Source organism: Salvelinus sp. IW2-2015, linkage group LG4q.1:29 (genome assembly GCF_002910315.2).
Source record: "Salvelinus sp. IW2-2015 linkage group LG4q.1:29, ASM291031v2, whole genome shotgun sequence".
Taxonomy (NCBI): domain Eukaryota; kingdom Metazoa; phylum Chordata; class Actinopteri; order Salmoniformes; family Salmonidae; genus Salvelinus; species Salvelinus sp. IW2-2015.
Window position 1 is genome coordinate 82,425,410 of NC_036842.1, and position 14,149 is coordinate 82,439,558.

General features: G+C 44.0%; 1 protein-coding gene across 2 annotated transcripts in view; it reads left to right on the forward strand.

Moving 5' to 3' along the window:
* LOC111962635 (engulfment and cell motility protein 3) overlaps positions 1-7,021 on the forward strand; it is a 28,868-nt gene extending 21,847 nt beyond the window's left edge. For both annotated transcript variants that reach the window (XM_070443192.1, XM_070443191.1), the window contains 5 exons: positions 1,355-1,467; positions 1,867-1,971; positions 2,111-2,190; positions 2,508-2,588; positions 2,793-7,021. In XM_070443192.1, the coding sequence (XP_070299293.1) occupies positions 1,355-1,467; positions 1,867-1,971; positions 2,111-2,190; positions 2,508-2,588; positions 2,793-3,005 (592 nt within the window). In that variant the 3' untranslated portion in view covers positions 3,006-7,021. The remainder of the gene's footprint in view (positions 1-1,354; positions 1,468-1,866; positions 1,972-2,110; positions 2,191-2,507; positions 2,589-2,792) is intronic.
* The last annotated feature ends 7,128 nt before the right edge of the window (positions 7,022-14,149 follow it).

Below are 14,149 nucleotides of genomic sequence, written 5' to 3' on the forward strand. Positions count from 1 at the left end.
GCCACATCAGACGAGCGTTGGAGTCGGTGTAGTACGGTTCGATCTTAGTCTTGTATTGATGCTTTGCCTGTTTGATGGTTCGTTGGAGGGCATAGCGGGATTTCTTATAAGCGTCCGGGTTAGAGTCCCGCTCCTTGAAAGCGGCAGCTCTTCCCTTTAGCTCAGTGTGGATGTTGCCTGTAATCCATGGTTTCTGGTTAGGGTATGTACGTACGGTCACTGTTCGGATGACATCATCGATGCACTTGTTGATGAAGCCTGTGACTGAACATATTCCAGTTTGTGAAGGCAAAATAGTTCTGTAGCTTAGCATTTTCTTCATCTGACCAGTATGCAAGTGTGAATGAATGACCACCATTCTTCTCTGGTCCAGAATGCTTTTGACCCCTATGAAATCAGGGGTGTTGCTATACTCTGTCCTTGCTTTAGCAATGCAAGATACTCACTTATCAGTATTAGGTCAAATAAAGCTCATTGAATTGAATAGAATGATGTTGAGTGTGTTATGGGTATGGGAGAACTGGGACAAAAGTAACACTTTTAGTTTTCTTCCTAAATACTCAGAGATCGATAGAGCTAGAGAGACCATATTTTATGACAAACAACGTATACAGTGGGGCAAAAAAGTATTTAATCAGCCACCAATTGTGCAAATTCTCCCACTTAAAAAGATGAGATAGGCCTGTAATTTTCATCATAGGTACACCACTGTATATCTCCTCTGTCATTAGCAACTGTAATTTAATTTCTAGGGTAAATGAGTTTAAATTAAATAGACAGAGAACAGAACTACTGCAATGTTACTTTTGTACCTGCCGGCGGGGCAGGAGTAACACAGCCTTGGGACGGAAGTAACAGTTTGCGAGAAGCGCACAATATCTGTCTTATCTCCATGTTTCTGGTTTGTAATGCTCGTTACGTTCAACAAATGTACTATCAGCCCTAATTTCATGTTTGTGTCGATTTGAATAATTAATTAACCATGCATCAACATCACAATGTTGTTCAACCACAATATTTTGCCTTACAATATTAATCAGACTAAAATGGATGACATAATAGCTGTATTAACCATAATTTTCTCGTTTCACTTTAATGGGAATGTAGCAGGATATGTTTCTCACCATTTTCATTGACTATTCATGCTTAGCCATAGCTCGGCGAAACATTGTAGGACTGTTTTTTTTGCAGGGAGCTCGTCCTATGCATTAGGAACATACTGACTTCACTACATCATTCTAGCTTCTGTCTTATCTGAGAAAATGAGTGCATTACTTTAGACCCGTAGTACTTTCATCCTGGCTCTCCCCTACTTGCTGTGTGTGTGACTCTTTCTTTGTCTCTGCCCCTGCAGAGAGCTGAAGGAGCGTCTGAAGCCTGAGCTGTTGGAGCTGATTCGCCAGCAGAGACTGAACCGCCTGTGTCAGGGAACCCTCTTCCGCAAGATCAGCAGTCGACGAAGACAGGGTGAGACTCCACGCACCTCTGTGAGGGGTGTGTTAACTCGAAATGACACAACGACAAGATTCCAGTTTAACAAAGTTTACTATACCGTATGAACACACTACAAGGTAGCCATTCCACTCCAGGCTAGGTCCATCAACAACCAGACTCCCTGTGCAGGCGCACTCTTGACTGAGTGATAGCCCCGTAATAACAGAAATATAGGGATACTTTAAACATGAACTTAACAGGGTGGACAGGCATTTACATTAGAAAGAGAGAGAAAAGTAAAAGGGGAAGCTACCAGGAGAGCCCAACCCCCAGTGAAAAATAGGGAGACGAATGAAGGATGGTAGATGAAGCGAGAAGAGAGATGCCCTTTCTTTAATCATGCTGATGATTTGTTATTATTGGTCATTTCAGATAAGTTGTGGTACTGTCGTTTGTCACCCAATCACAAAGTCCTGCACTTTGGCGATGTGGAGGAGGACACAGAAACACCCCCCATCGAGAGTCTCCAGGAGAAGAGTGAGTTATTAACAACAGCAACACTATGAGTGACTCTGTAACCTTACATTGTAGCCTTGACATCACCCTTTTGTCATTGGCTCTGTGTTCAAAGCTGAGGTGTGCCTCTAAACATGCTCTTCCTATTTTCCTCTCTCAGTTCCTGTTGCAGATATCAAAGCACTGCTGACAGGGAAAGACTGCCCTCACATGAAGGAGAATAAGGGCAAACAGACCAAGGTTTGATGATAAGATATAAGGAATGGATATGTGTCTTCTGCTTTTATCCAACCCCCTCCCCCGATATATACACCTACACACACATGGCTGGAGCAGAGGGCAGCGCCCAATGAGACATTTAGGGGGTTAAATTCCTTGCTCAATTGATCAGCAGGAGGTGGAACCTGAGATATTGATGCCAACAACCCTCCAGTTGCCGGCTCACTGACCCTACTGACAACGTCCCCTGAACACACCTTTGGCCCTACAGCTAATTTCCTCTTTCACACTATGTACCTGGCCCTCCATAAACTATGTTGTGCTGTGTCCTCCTGCAGGAAGGGTTGGACCTGGCTTTCAGCATCACTTATGACGTGGAGGAGTACAGCCTCAACTTTATCGCCTCATCCAGAACAGATGTGAGTAGTCATGTCACAGGAGCTAGTGTCTGTATTGTCCACATAGATCCTTCTCCCACTCTCTTTTCCCAGAGTTAAATCACACATCTCTCTCTCTCTCTCAATTCAATAACTTAATTAGTGTGGAAATTTAAAGCATGTATAGTACATTGCCAAAGTAAACATAAAGTATAACAAGATGATCTCTCTGTCTCCCTCCTTCAGTTCTGCCTGTGGACAGATGGACTGAGCGTGCTCCTGGGGCGGGACATGAGTAGTGAATGCATGAGGAGTGAGCTGGATATCCTGCTTTCCATGGAGATCAAGCTCCGCCTCCTGGACCTGGAGAACGTGCCCATCCCAGACTGCGCCCCCCCGGTGCCCAAACCCCCCAGCAACTTCAACTTCTGCTATGACTTAAGCCAGGCTGAGCAGTAGGCCTGGAGAGAGGTCAAGGCATGGTAGAGGAGGAGACCTGGGGCCTGTTCAGGAGGATGTAACGTTACAGAATGTTCGGATAGAAATACATGAAGTAGAACATACATGATCATCTGTCCTATGGAATAGGGGTGCATGTCAGTTCTATTCATTCTATTTCTATCTGCAACGCTCAGAATGTTTCATGTCACTGAATGTACCCCAATAACGACCAAGCATGTGGACATAGCTAGATACACAGGAGGAACAGTGGCAACATGGAGGCCTGGATGGACATAAAGATGATCTAAAGCAGAGGCAAAGGTGTCTTCTTCTATGGGCGGAGTAATGTGGAAGACGAGAGGCTGAAGAGGATTCCTTAGGTACTATTAGAGTGATCATCTTTTTGGGTGTGGTCCCGGGCACACAAGTGTATTGTAACTGTAGAAATGAAAAACAGAAAGGAAAACGCTGCACACTGCTGCTCCCAGGTGATATTTATTTATAACAACGTTTCAACCCTTAGGTCTTCATCAGGCATCCATATCCCAGGTGGGGGTGGAAGGTCCTATATATAGGGGCAGTTCTCAGTGACATCACTTCCTGAAACAGGAGGTAAAAAATATATAACATAGGTTGACAATATTAACATTCAATGTATCAAAATATATGATCATACACAATGTGATCAATATTTACAGTAATATATATATATATACATACAATATTCAATTAGGATTAAAAAAAGAATAATAATTTGGACATTTTGAAACTATAAAAACAGTTTTCAAGAAATTACCCACAAAATGACAAGTGGCTTCTGAAGGGAGTTATGTTTTCTATAGTTGAATGCTTGATACTTTAGCATTACTTGTCTTCAGCGTTTCTCCCATTCTTACTTCGGTCTTCAACTCTCCATGGCTCCAGTCCTTCACAGTCCTCTGTGTATTGTGTTTGGACAGAGTTAATGTTTCGTTTTGGTCATATCTGTGTTTAAGTTTTTTTAGTTTTTCAACTTTTTGGGGGTTTTCCATAAACTGATACCTTCGTGAAACAGGCGGCATGACAGCTCTTCTGAACATACTGAACCAAAGGATTGAAACAGAACAAACCAATACATATATATTTTTGTATATATATATGCCTCTGAGACAGAATCACTTGTTTTGACGTTTACATTTTACATTTCAGTAATTTAGCAGACGCTCTTATCCAGAGCGACTTACAGGAGCAATTACAGTTAAGTGCCTTGCTCAAGGGCACATCGACCCATGAGTACGTAGTTGACATGGTACTGAACAACTTGACCTCCTACACCAACAGAATCCTGTCTAGCAGATTGTAACGGGCTTTAGAAGTCTTTACAGGATAGGTACAGTTTGGCGTAGCACATAGCATTTTCCACCAACCTTAAAGGGATTCTCTGGTACTTTTGTATACTTTTTAGACAGTAGTTCTGATAGTAGCACCCATGAGCCAAAAGTGGTCCCCACAAATTGCGTAATACATCACATGTGCAGATATGTGTACCACGTCATCACATTAGCCCGTTACAATCTGCTAGCTAGCAGAATTCTTACTCCCTGTTCTAAAGTGGTACTTTAATAATTTGAAGACAGAAACAAGAAAATAGAGATAATCAGGCACCAAGCCTGGTAGAATCCCTATTTATAATATATGAAATATCCTTTATATGTACAGTGCCTTCGGAAAGTATTCAGAAAATTCAGAAGTATTTTTTATGTTACAGACTTATTCTAAAATGAATTAAATATAAAAAAAAATCAGCAATCTACACACAATACCCCATAATGACAATGCGAAAACAGGTTTTTAGACATTTTTGCAAATGTATTAAAAATAAAAAACAGAAATACCTAAGTATTCAGATCCTTTGCTATGAGACTCGAAATTGAGCTCCGGTGCATCCTGTTTCCATTGATCATTGTTTCTATAACTTGATTGGAGTCCACCTGTGATAAATGCAATTGATTGGACATGGTTTGGAAAGGCACACACCTGTCTATATAAGGTCCCACAGTTGACAGTGCATGTCAGAGCAAAAACCAAACCATGAGGTCGAAGGAATTATCCGTAGATCTCCAAGACAGGATTGTTTCGAGGCACTGATCTGGGGAAGGGTACCAAAAAATGTCTGCAGCATTGAAGGTTCCCAAGTACACAGTGGCCTCCATCATTCTTAAATGGAAGAAGTTTGGAACCACCAAGACTCTTCCTAGAGCTGGCCGCCCAGCCAAACTGAGCAATCAGGGCACAAGGGCCTTGGTCAGGGAGGTGACCAAGAACCCGATGGTCACTCTGTGGAGATGGGAGAACCTTCCAGAAGGACAACCATCTCTGCAGCACTCCATCAGTCAGACCTTTATGGTAGAGTGGCCAGACGGAAGCCACTCCTCAGTAAAAGGAATATGACAGCCTGCTTGGGTGTTTGCCAAAAGGCACCTAAAGACTCTCAGACCATGAGAAACAAGATTCTCTGGTCTGATGAAACCAAGATTGTACTCTTTGGCCTGAATGCCAAGCGTCACATCTGGAGGAAACCTTGCACCATCCCTACGGTGAAGCATGGTGGTGGCAGCATCATGCTGTGGAGATGTTTTTCAGCGGCAGGGACTGGGAGACTAGTCAGGATCAAGGCAAAGATGAACGGAGCAAAGTACAGAGAGATCCTTGATGAAGACCTGCTCCAGACCTCAGACTGGGGACAACGACCCTAAGCATACAGCCAAGACAACGCAGGAGTGGCTTCGGGACAAGTCTCTGAATGTGCTTGAGTGGCCCAGCTAGAGCCCGATCTAACATCTCTGGAGACCTGAAAATAGCTGTGCAGCAACACTCACCATCCAACCTGACAGAGCTTGTGAGGATCTGCAGAGAAGAATGGTAGAACCTCCCCAAATACAGGTGTGCCAAGCTTGTAGTGTCCTACCCAAGAAGACTTGATTCTGTAATCGTTGCCAAAGGTGCTTCAACAAAGTACTGAGTAAAGGGTCTGAATACTTATGTACATGTGATATTTCAATTTTAAATTGTTAAACTGTTTTTTATTTGTCATTATGTGGTATTGTGTGTAGATTGATGAAAAAAATGATTTATTCAATTTTAGAATAAGGCTGTAACGTAACAAAATGTGAAAAAAGTCAAGGGGTCTGAACACTTTCCGAAGGCACTGTATGTGCAGATAGCATTTTAATTAGTTCCATTTGCTTATGAACCCTTTGATGAGAATACCTCAGAGATACTCACATGGGCTGATGATCATGATTGATCTTCTGTACGTTTTACTTAAGGTTGCCATAAGGTTTGATGGCTAACATTCAAACGGTACTGTCTTAGGCAATGGGCTTTTGTGCTTTTATTGGTGTTGAGAGCTTGATCAACGATACAATCACCTTCCATATGCTCTTTATTGTAGGTACTATTCAAGCTACAGATAAGGTAGCTTAAGATACAGATAATGTAGCTAAGGTACAGATAAGTATTTTGTATCACTGACAAATGATTTAGCTTCAAGCACCATATATTTATCTCTGCTATTAATTAATTCTGCCTGGTAACCTTTTTTGCTCTGGAGCTGAGGGCAAAAGCTCTTAAAGGTCCATTATGAATTTCAGTCCATACTAAATGGATATTAGTTCAACATTGATATTGTTGTAGGGTACTTGGGATTTATTTTCATGACAATATGAATGATTCTGATAAATAAATCTGACCATCCAATTTTACTGTAATATATTGTAAAACAGTAAACAAATGTCCTATCAGTATGGTGGACCTTCAACTTTTCATATTCAAAATCTCAATGGCCAGTGAGACGGGTAAAAAGGTAAACTCATAATAATGGGTTTTTGTAGCCAGTTCCTTAGCCAGTGATCTGGGCTTCTCTGAAATTTGGGGTGATTTTGCTGTTCATTGCAAGTGTGTTCATGTTAAACACACAATAATCTCCATGGTAACCCGTAATTTATGCTTTACTAAGATTAGGGTTGACATGAATAAATATGATTTATACAGATTGTCTTTGTCTAGCTTGGTTCATGGTCTGGTGGAATTGTAGAATAAACAAATCTACTCCAACTCATGGATGATTCCAAGCAATAGATAAACAAGAGATAAATGTATGTACATTTATTGATATAATTAAATATTCAATAAATACATATATAATTTTACACAAAGAAACATTTGAACTATTTTGCTTCCTTCAGTGGCAGTGTTAAATTAAATTGAATACAAAATTACTTACACCTGCTCAACTAAAAACGTGATGATTAAGGGCCAGGGTTCTCAGACACAGATTAATTCTGGTCCTAGACTAGATAAAATACTTTATTAGTCCATACAGGATGGAAATGTGTCTTCTGCTTTCCTCTCCCACACATACACATTAGGTTGGAGGGGCTGGAGCAGACTAAGGCCAGGATGTAATCTGATCCTGCTTTATCTGCTAAGCACCTTTTGAAGGCAATGTTCCCGCATTTGCGAGATCGCATTCACGGTAAATGCTCCATATGTCGGCTCAACCGTGAATTACCTGGAAATTGCACATAGCCGACAAAGTGCTATCAGAATGAATCCTGGCCTAAAATGCATTTACATGGGAGATTCTCCAATGAGAGTTTTTCCTGATGAGGCGGGATTAACTATTGGCCCTAGTTTTAGGTTATTATCAATGCCAATAGTTAATCCCACCTCATCAGGAAAAACTCCTAGCCTTAACCATAGCCTGTATATATATTATCATGGGAACCCCACCTGTGTGATGCTGCTGTCAGTGAGTTTGGAGCAGGCAGACAAGTCGAGGTCCTGGAGGCTCCTGAGGGCCAGTAGTGAGGCCTCCTCCTGTTCCCTGAACACCCCCAGGTCCTCGTCCGTCACCAGCCGAGGCTTCTCCTGGAAGGGCATGCTGGGAGGCCGGAAGAAACCCATGTTCCCAAAGGTACGGGTGAAGCTGGGCACCTTGTACTCCTGCAAGGAGTCAAGATGAGAGGTTGAAGGTCAGATAACGGTCAGGGGAGCATGGTCGTACTAAGCTACATTGGTGGTAACCTGAATATAAGCACAGAAAAGACCAGGTAGTCTTCTTATATCCTATTCCCAAGACTTCCACACTTTTCCTAACCCAGCCCTCTCTCACCATTTCTTTGCTAGGCTCACTCTCCTTGGTGGGCTCCACAATGCCCAGCAGCCCCCAGTCTGTGATCTCCTTGCACCAGCCCAGTCGCAGAACCACAAGCCCGGGAAGGTAGGTGGCGATAGCACCCACACTCAGGTATGTGAGGTAGATGCAGAAGGTGAGGTCCAGCTCCCTCAAACTGGAGCCCAGCAGCTGAGCCAGAGAGAACACAGCCAGGTCCTGAGAGAGAGGGGAGACAAAGGAGCATGAGGGATAATGTCCTGATAAACATTTAATTCTATAAAAGAGAAATCCTGAAAGAGAGAGAACAGCACACACACTGACCCTGATATAGGTGCAGCTCTTGAGGCTGAGGGTCTCCAGCCGTTCCCTGGGCTCCGGGGCAGAGAGCCCTTTCACTATCTCGGCCCCACTGACGTGCAGGCACTCAGAGAGATCCAGGGTCCTCAGCTCTGGCAGCACCATCAAGTCAGCCAGGCTTTTATCCGTCACCCTCCAGTCCCGGGACAAAGAGAGGAGCCGGAGGCCCTTCAGGCCCAGGGCCACAGCTAGTACAGCCTGGCTGGTGAGCTCTGTGCAGGCGCTGAGGTCCAGGATCTGAAGGCCAGGCTGGTGCTTACAGAGCACCTCCACAGAGTAGTCCGTCAGCTCTTTACAGCCCCGCAGACGCAGCTCTTCCAGAGACAGGCCCTCCACCTGGGCCACAGAGCGCAGCGACTCTGGGGTGATGCTGGTTCTGCTCAGGTCCAGCCAGCGCACTGTGGAGGCCTGCTCCTGCAGCAGCCTGCGGAGGTTCCGTAGGGAGAGCAGGGCAGAGGAGTCAGGCCCCAAGGGCATCCACGGTACGGGTCAAACTCAAAGGCGAGGTGGCATCCAGCCAGGGCGATACGGCGTAGTCTGGGAGTGCAGCCTGTTAGCCGGTTAAAGGTGAGGTCTGATAGGTAGTGCAGGTCAGAGAGATCCAGTTTCTTAAGACCTGCTAAAGCTACCTGAACCTAGGAAAAGGACAAAATAATTTAAAAACTGGCATGTGTAAAAAAAAATATAGATATATACTCCTCCCGGGTCAGATCCAGGGAGGAGATAGAGGCTGGGAACTTGAAGGTGAGATTCCTCTGAAAAGTGGAGTCAGAGTTAGGCTTAGCCTACTTGTGAGATTTATGAAGTTAATCTCACTAAGGGGAATTGTGGAATAGAGTAGTACCTGAAATCGGAGGTCTTGGCTGGCATCATACAAGCTCCTGCAGACCAGAGAGGCTTCCTTTCTGTCTGACGCCTTGAGGAAACTTAGAATGTAGGTGATGATCTAGACAGGAAGTTAATCAGGGTTGGACATCAGGTCTTTTACAACAGTTTTATCATAGGATAAATCCATTTGAATTTAATCACTTTTTGATAGCACCCCTTTTGATTTGAATGAAACCTACCATACATATTTACCCATTGCAGGAGTGCAAAATATTCAAGAGATAAAAGTGCTCAAAGTTGACCCATTTTGCATACCATACCATGAGACATCCATGTCTTCATCACTATAAAAGATAAACAGTTGAGATTGATATCATTTAAAAGCTTACAAACAGGATTGTCAAACTATATGTTATAATTTCTGGAAACAAATGTTTAGTAAAATGTAATTTTTTTGAGCATTTAACGTCAAATATCTAAAATGTGTAAACATATGTTGTAGCTTAGATCCTATTTCACTTCATCTGAGATGTTTGTTTTGTGCCCGCCATCGGTTGAGACACATTCTATAGCTAGAGGACTGCTGATATCTCCGCTATTTCTATGCTTCCCATTCTTACATTTAGTATTTGCATCTTTTACTTTCGGTTTTGTACACCAGCTTCAAAGAGCTGAAAAACAAATATTTTTGCTTATTGAAAATATATTTCACAGTAGTTTAGATTGTACAATGATTCTCTACACTATGCATTGCTTGTGTTGTCACATGAGCTGAAATTAGGCGAACAATTACAATTTTTAAACCAGGAAATAGAGAAGCGATTTCTGCATATTGAATCTTTAAGGGCTGCCTGTCTTCCTAGTAGCCGATTTGGTGTGTGAACTGCTGACTGCTCATGACCTGTAGATGATTGTTGACACATCAACCAGGATAAAGGGGCAGGGCAATTTGTGACTGTTGTTGTTTTGGTAATTAGTGGCTGTTAGAGGGGGAGTGGTTGCTCCTCTCCTACGCAATCAGCAATTAGTACCGGGAGACGTGCTCTTCACCTTTGCAAGGCAATTAATAATTAGTACTTCAGTCTCCCATTTTTTATCAGCAGCCTCGTCGCAAAACTAAGGCCGTCACTGAAATAAAGACGGTTCTGCCAAGTTGTTTGAGGAATGCTCCACACCACTCTCTCACTTGAGTATATTACCTAGTTATTTTCAGATTATCTCATTTTGCTCTTTTGTAGCTGTGTTTTCTATACCTGTTCGCTTTACAGACGCTCCCCACCCCTTGGCTGCAACCTTTCTCATTTAGTGAACCCTGTATGCACAACCCATGTGGAATTTCTGGTCTCTGCGAGCGTTTGGAACTGACCATCTGCAGTCGAGAACACAGAGTTCATCTCAGCATATGCTGCCCTTCAGTTCCTTTACTTTTTGGATCACCCCAGAGAACTCTGCTACTCCAGCTGCTCTCTCTTCATTTATGTTTTTCTCTCATAGTCCGAGAGCAGTTGGTCATCGCGGTGGTGGTACAGGGCTACTCATTTCTCCTAAGTAGAGATTCTCTTTTCACCCTCTCTCACCTGTCCACCTCCTCGTTTGAATTCCAAGCTGTCACTGTCACACGTGCTTCTACACCTGCATTGCTTGCTGTTTGGGGTTTTAGGCTGGGTTTCTGTACAGCACTTTGAGATATCAGCTGATGTAAGAAGGGCTTATACAGTGGGGGAGAACAAGTTTTTGATACACTGCCGATTTTGCAGGTTTTCCTACTTACAAAGCATGTAGAGGTCTGTAATTTTTATCAGGTACACTTCAACTGTGAGAGACGGAATCTAAAACAAAAATCCAGAAAATCACATTGTATGATTTTTAAATAATTAATTTGCATTTTATTGCATGACATAAGTATTTGATCACCTACCAACCAGTAAGAATTCCGGCTCTCACAGACCTGTTAGTTTTTCTTTAAGAAGCCCTCCTGTTCTCCACTCATTACCTGTATTAACTGCACCTGTTTGAACTCGTTACCTGTATAAAGCACTGTCCACCACACACTCAATCAAACAGATTCCAACCTCTCCACAATGGCAAGACCAGAGAGCTGTGTAAGGACATCAGGGATAAAATTGTAGACTGCACAAGGCTGGGATGGGCTACAGGACAATAGGCAAGCAGCTTGGTGAGAAGGAAACAACTGTTGGCGCAATTATTAGAAAATGAAGAAGTTCAAGATGACGGTCAATCACCTCGTCTGGGCTCCATGCAAGATTTCACCTCGTGGGCATCAATGATCATGAGGAAGGTGAGGGATCAGCCCAGAACTACACGGCAGGACTGGTCAATGACCTGAAGAGAGCTGGGACCACAGTCTCAGAAAACCATTAGTAAACACTACGCCGTCATGGATTAAAATCCTGCAGCGCACGCAAGGTCCCCTCTGCTTAAGCCAGTGCATGTCAGGCCTGTCTGAAGTTTGCCAATGACCATCTGGATGATCCAGAGGAGGAATGGGAGAAGTCATGTGGTCTGATGAGACAAAATAGAGCTTTTTGGTCTAACTCCACTCGCCGTGTTTGGAGGAAGAAGAAGTATGAGTACAACCCCAAGAACACCATCCCAACCGTGAAGCATGGAGGTGGAAACATCATTCTTTGGGGATGCTTTTCTGCAAAGGGGACAGGACGACTGCACCGTATTGAGGGGAGGATGGATGGGCGCCATGTATCGCGAGATCTTGGCAACAACCTCCTTCCCTCAGTAAGAGCATTGAAGATGGGTCGTGGGGTGCTTTCAGCATGACAACGACACGAAACACACAGCCATGGCAACTAAGGAGTGGCTCCGTAAGAAGCATCTCAAGGTCCTGGAGTGGCCTAGCCAGTCTCCAGACTGAACCAATAGAAATTCTTTGGAGGGAGCTGAAAGTCGTATTGCCCAGCGACAGCCCCGAAACCTTGAAGGATCTGGAGAAAGATCTTGTAGGAGGAGTGGGCCAAATCCCTGCTGTAGTGTGTGAACCTAGTCAAGAACTACAGGAAACGTATGATCTCTGTAATTGCAAACAAAGGTTTCTGTACCAAATATTAAGTTGCTTTTTCTGATGTACTCAATACTTATGTCATGCAATAAAATGCAAATTAATTACTTAAAAATCATACAATGTGATTTTCTGGATTTTTGTTTTAGATTCCGTCTTCTCATAGTTGAAGTACCTATGATAAAAATTACAGACTCTCTACATGCTTTGTAAGTAGAAAACCTGCAAAATCGGCAGTGTATCAAATACTTGTTCTCCCCACTGTAAATACATTTGATTTGATTTGACTTGTCATCTGTCCCTCAAGATTAACATTGTCATCTATCGCCCACCAGGTACCCTTAGAGAGTTCCTCAATGAGCTTGACACCTTAATAAGCTAATTTCCTGATGATGGCTCACTGCTGTTCGTACATGGCAACTTCAACCTCCCGACGTCTGCCTTCAATTGATTTCTTTCCAAATCTTTCTTTCCTCTCCTTGCCTCCTTTGACCTCACCTTTTCCAAGTCCCCTCCCGCTCACAAGGCAGGCAATACGCTTGTCCTAAACATTACGACAGGCTCTTCGCCTACTAATCTCACTGCAACCCCCCTCCAGGTCTCTGATCACTACTTTGTTTCCTTTTCTGTCGCCCTCTCCTCCAACCCTAGCATGTCAGCCCCTACCCAGATTGTCATGCACCGTCACAATCTTCGCTCTATCCTCTTCTATTCTATCATCTCTCCCTTCTGCTAAATCCTTCCCCATCCCGTCTCCTGATTCTACCTCTTCGACCCTACTCTCCTCCCTTTACGCATCCTATGAATTGCACTGTCCCCTTTCCTCTCAGCCGGCTCTTTCCTCCCCTCCTGCTCTGTGGATGAGTAACTCATTGCAAACTTACAGAACAGGGTTGCAGGCAGCTGAGCAAAAATTAGGGAAAACTAAACTTCCGAAGGACCTATCATCCTTTCACTCCCTCCTCTCTACGTTCTCTTCCTCTGTATCCGCTGCTAAAGCCACTTTCCATCACTCTAAATGCTCTATCTATCTATCACTCTAGAAGCTTGACAGCTTCTGCCTCCAACCCTAGGAATCTCTTTTCCACCTTCTCCATCCCCTCCTTCTCTGTGGACGACTTTGTCAACCACATTGAAAATAAGGTTGATGAAATCTGCTCCTCATTCACTCAGCCTATTGAGTGCACTGGTCCCACTCACACAGAACTACCCTACGCCTTGACCTCTTTCTCTCCAGATGAAATCCTGCGACTAGTGAGGTCTGGCCGCCCGACAACCCCAACCATCTCTGGAGACCTTCTCCCATTCCTCACTTCCCTCATCCCTGACTGACCACTGGCTGCGTCCCCTGACTTAAAAAGGTCCCAAGTTGCTCCCCTACTCAAGAAACCAACACTTGTGTCACAGCTGGCCGTGACTGGGAGCCCCATAGGGCGATGCACAATTGGCCCAGCACTGTCCGGGTTAGGGAGGGTTTGGCCGGGGGGGGCTTTCCTTGGCTCATCACGTTCTTGTAACTCCTTGTGGCGGGCTGGGTGCTTGCAAGTTGACTTTGGTCGTCAGTCAAATGGTATTTCCTCCGACACATTGGTGTGGCTGGATTCTGGGTTAAGCAAACAGTGTGTTAAGAAGCAGCGTGGCTTGGCGGGTCATGTTTCGCAGGATGCATGTCTCAACCTTTGCCTCTCCCAAGCCCGTTGGGGAGTTGCAGCAATGAGACAAGATCGTAACTACCAATTGGGGAGAGAAATGGAAACCAACACTCTACTCCTCTGACGTCAAACT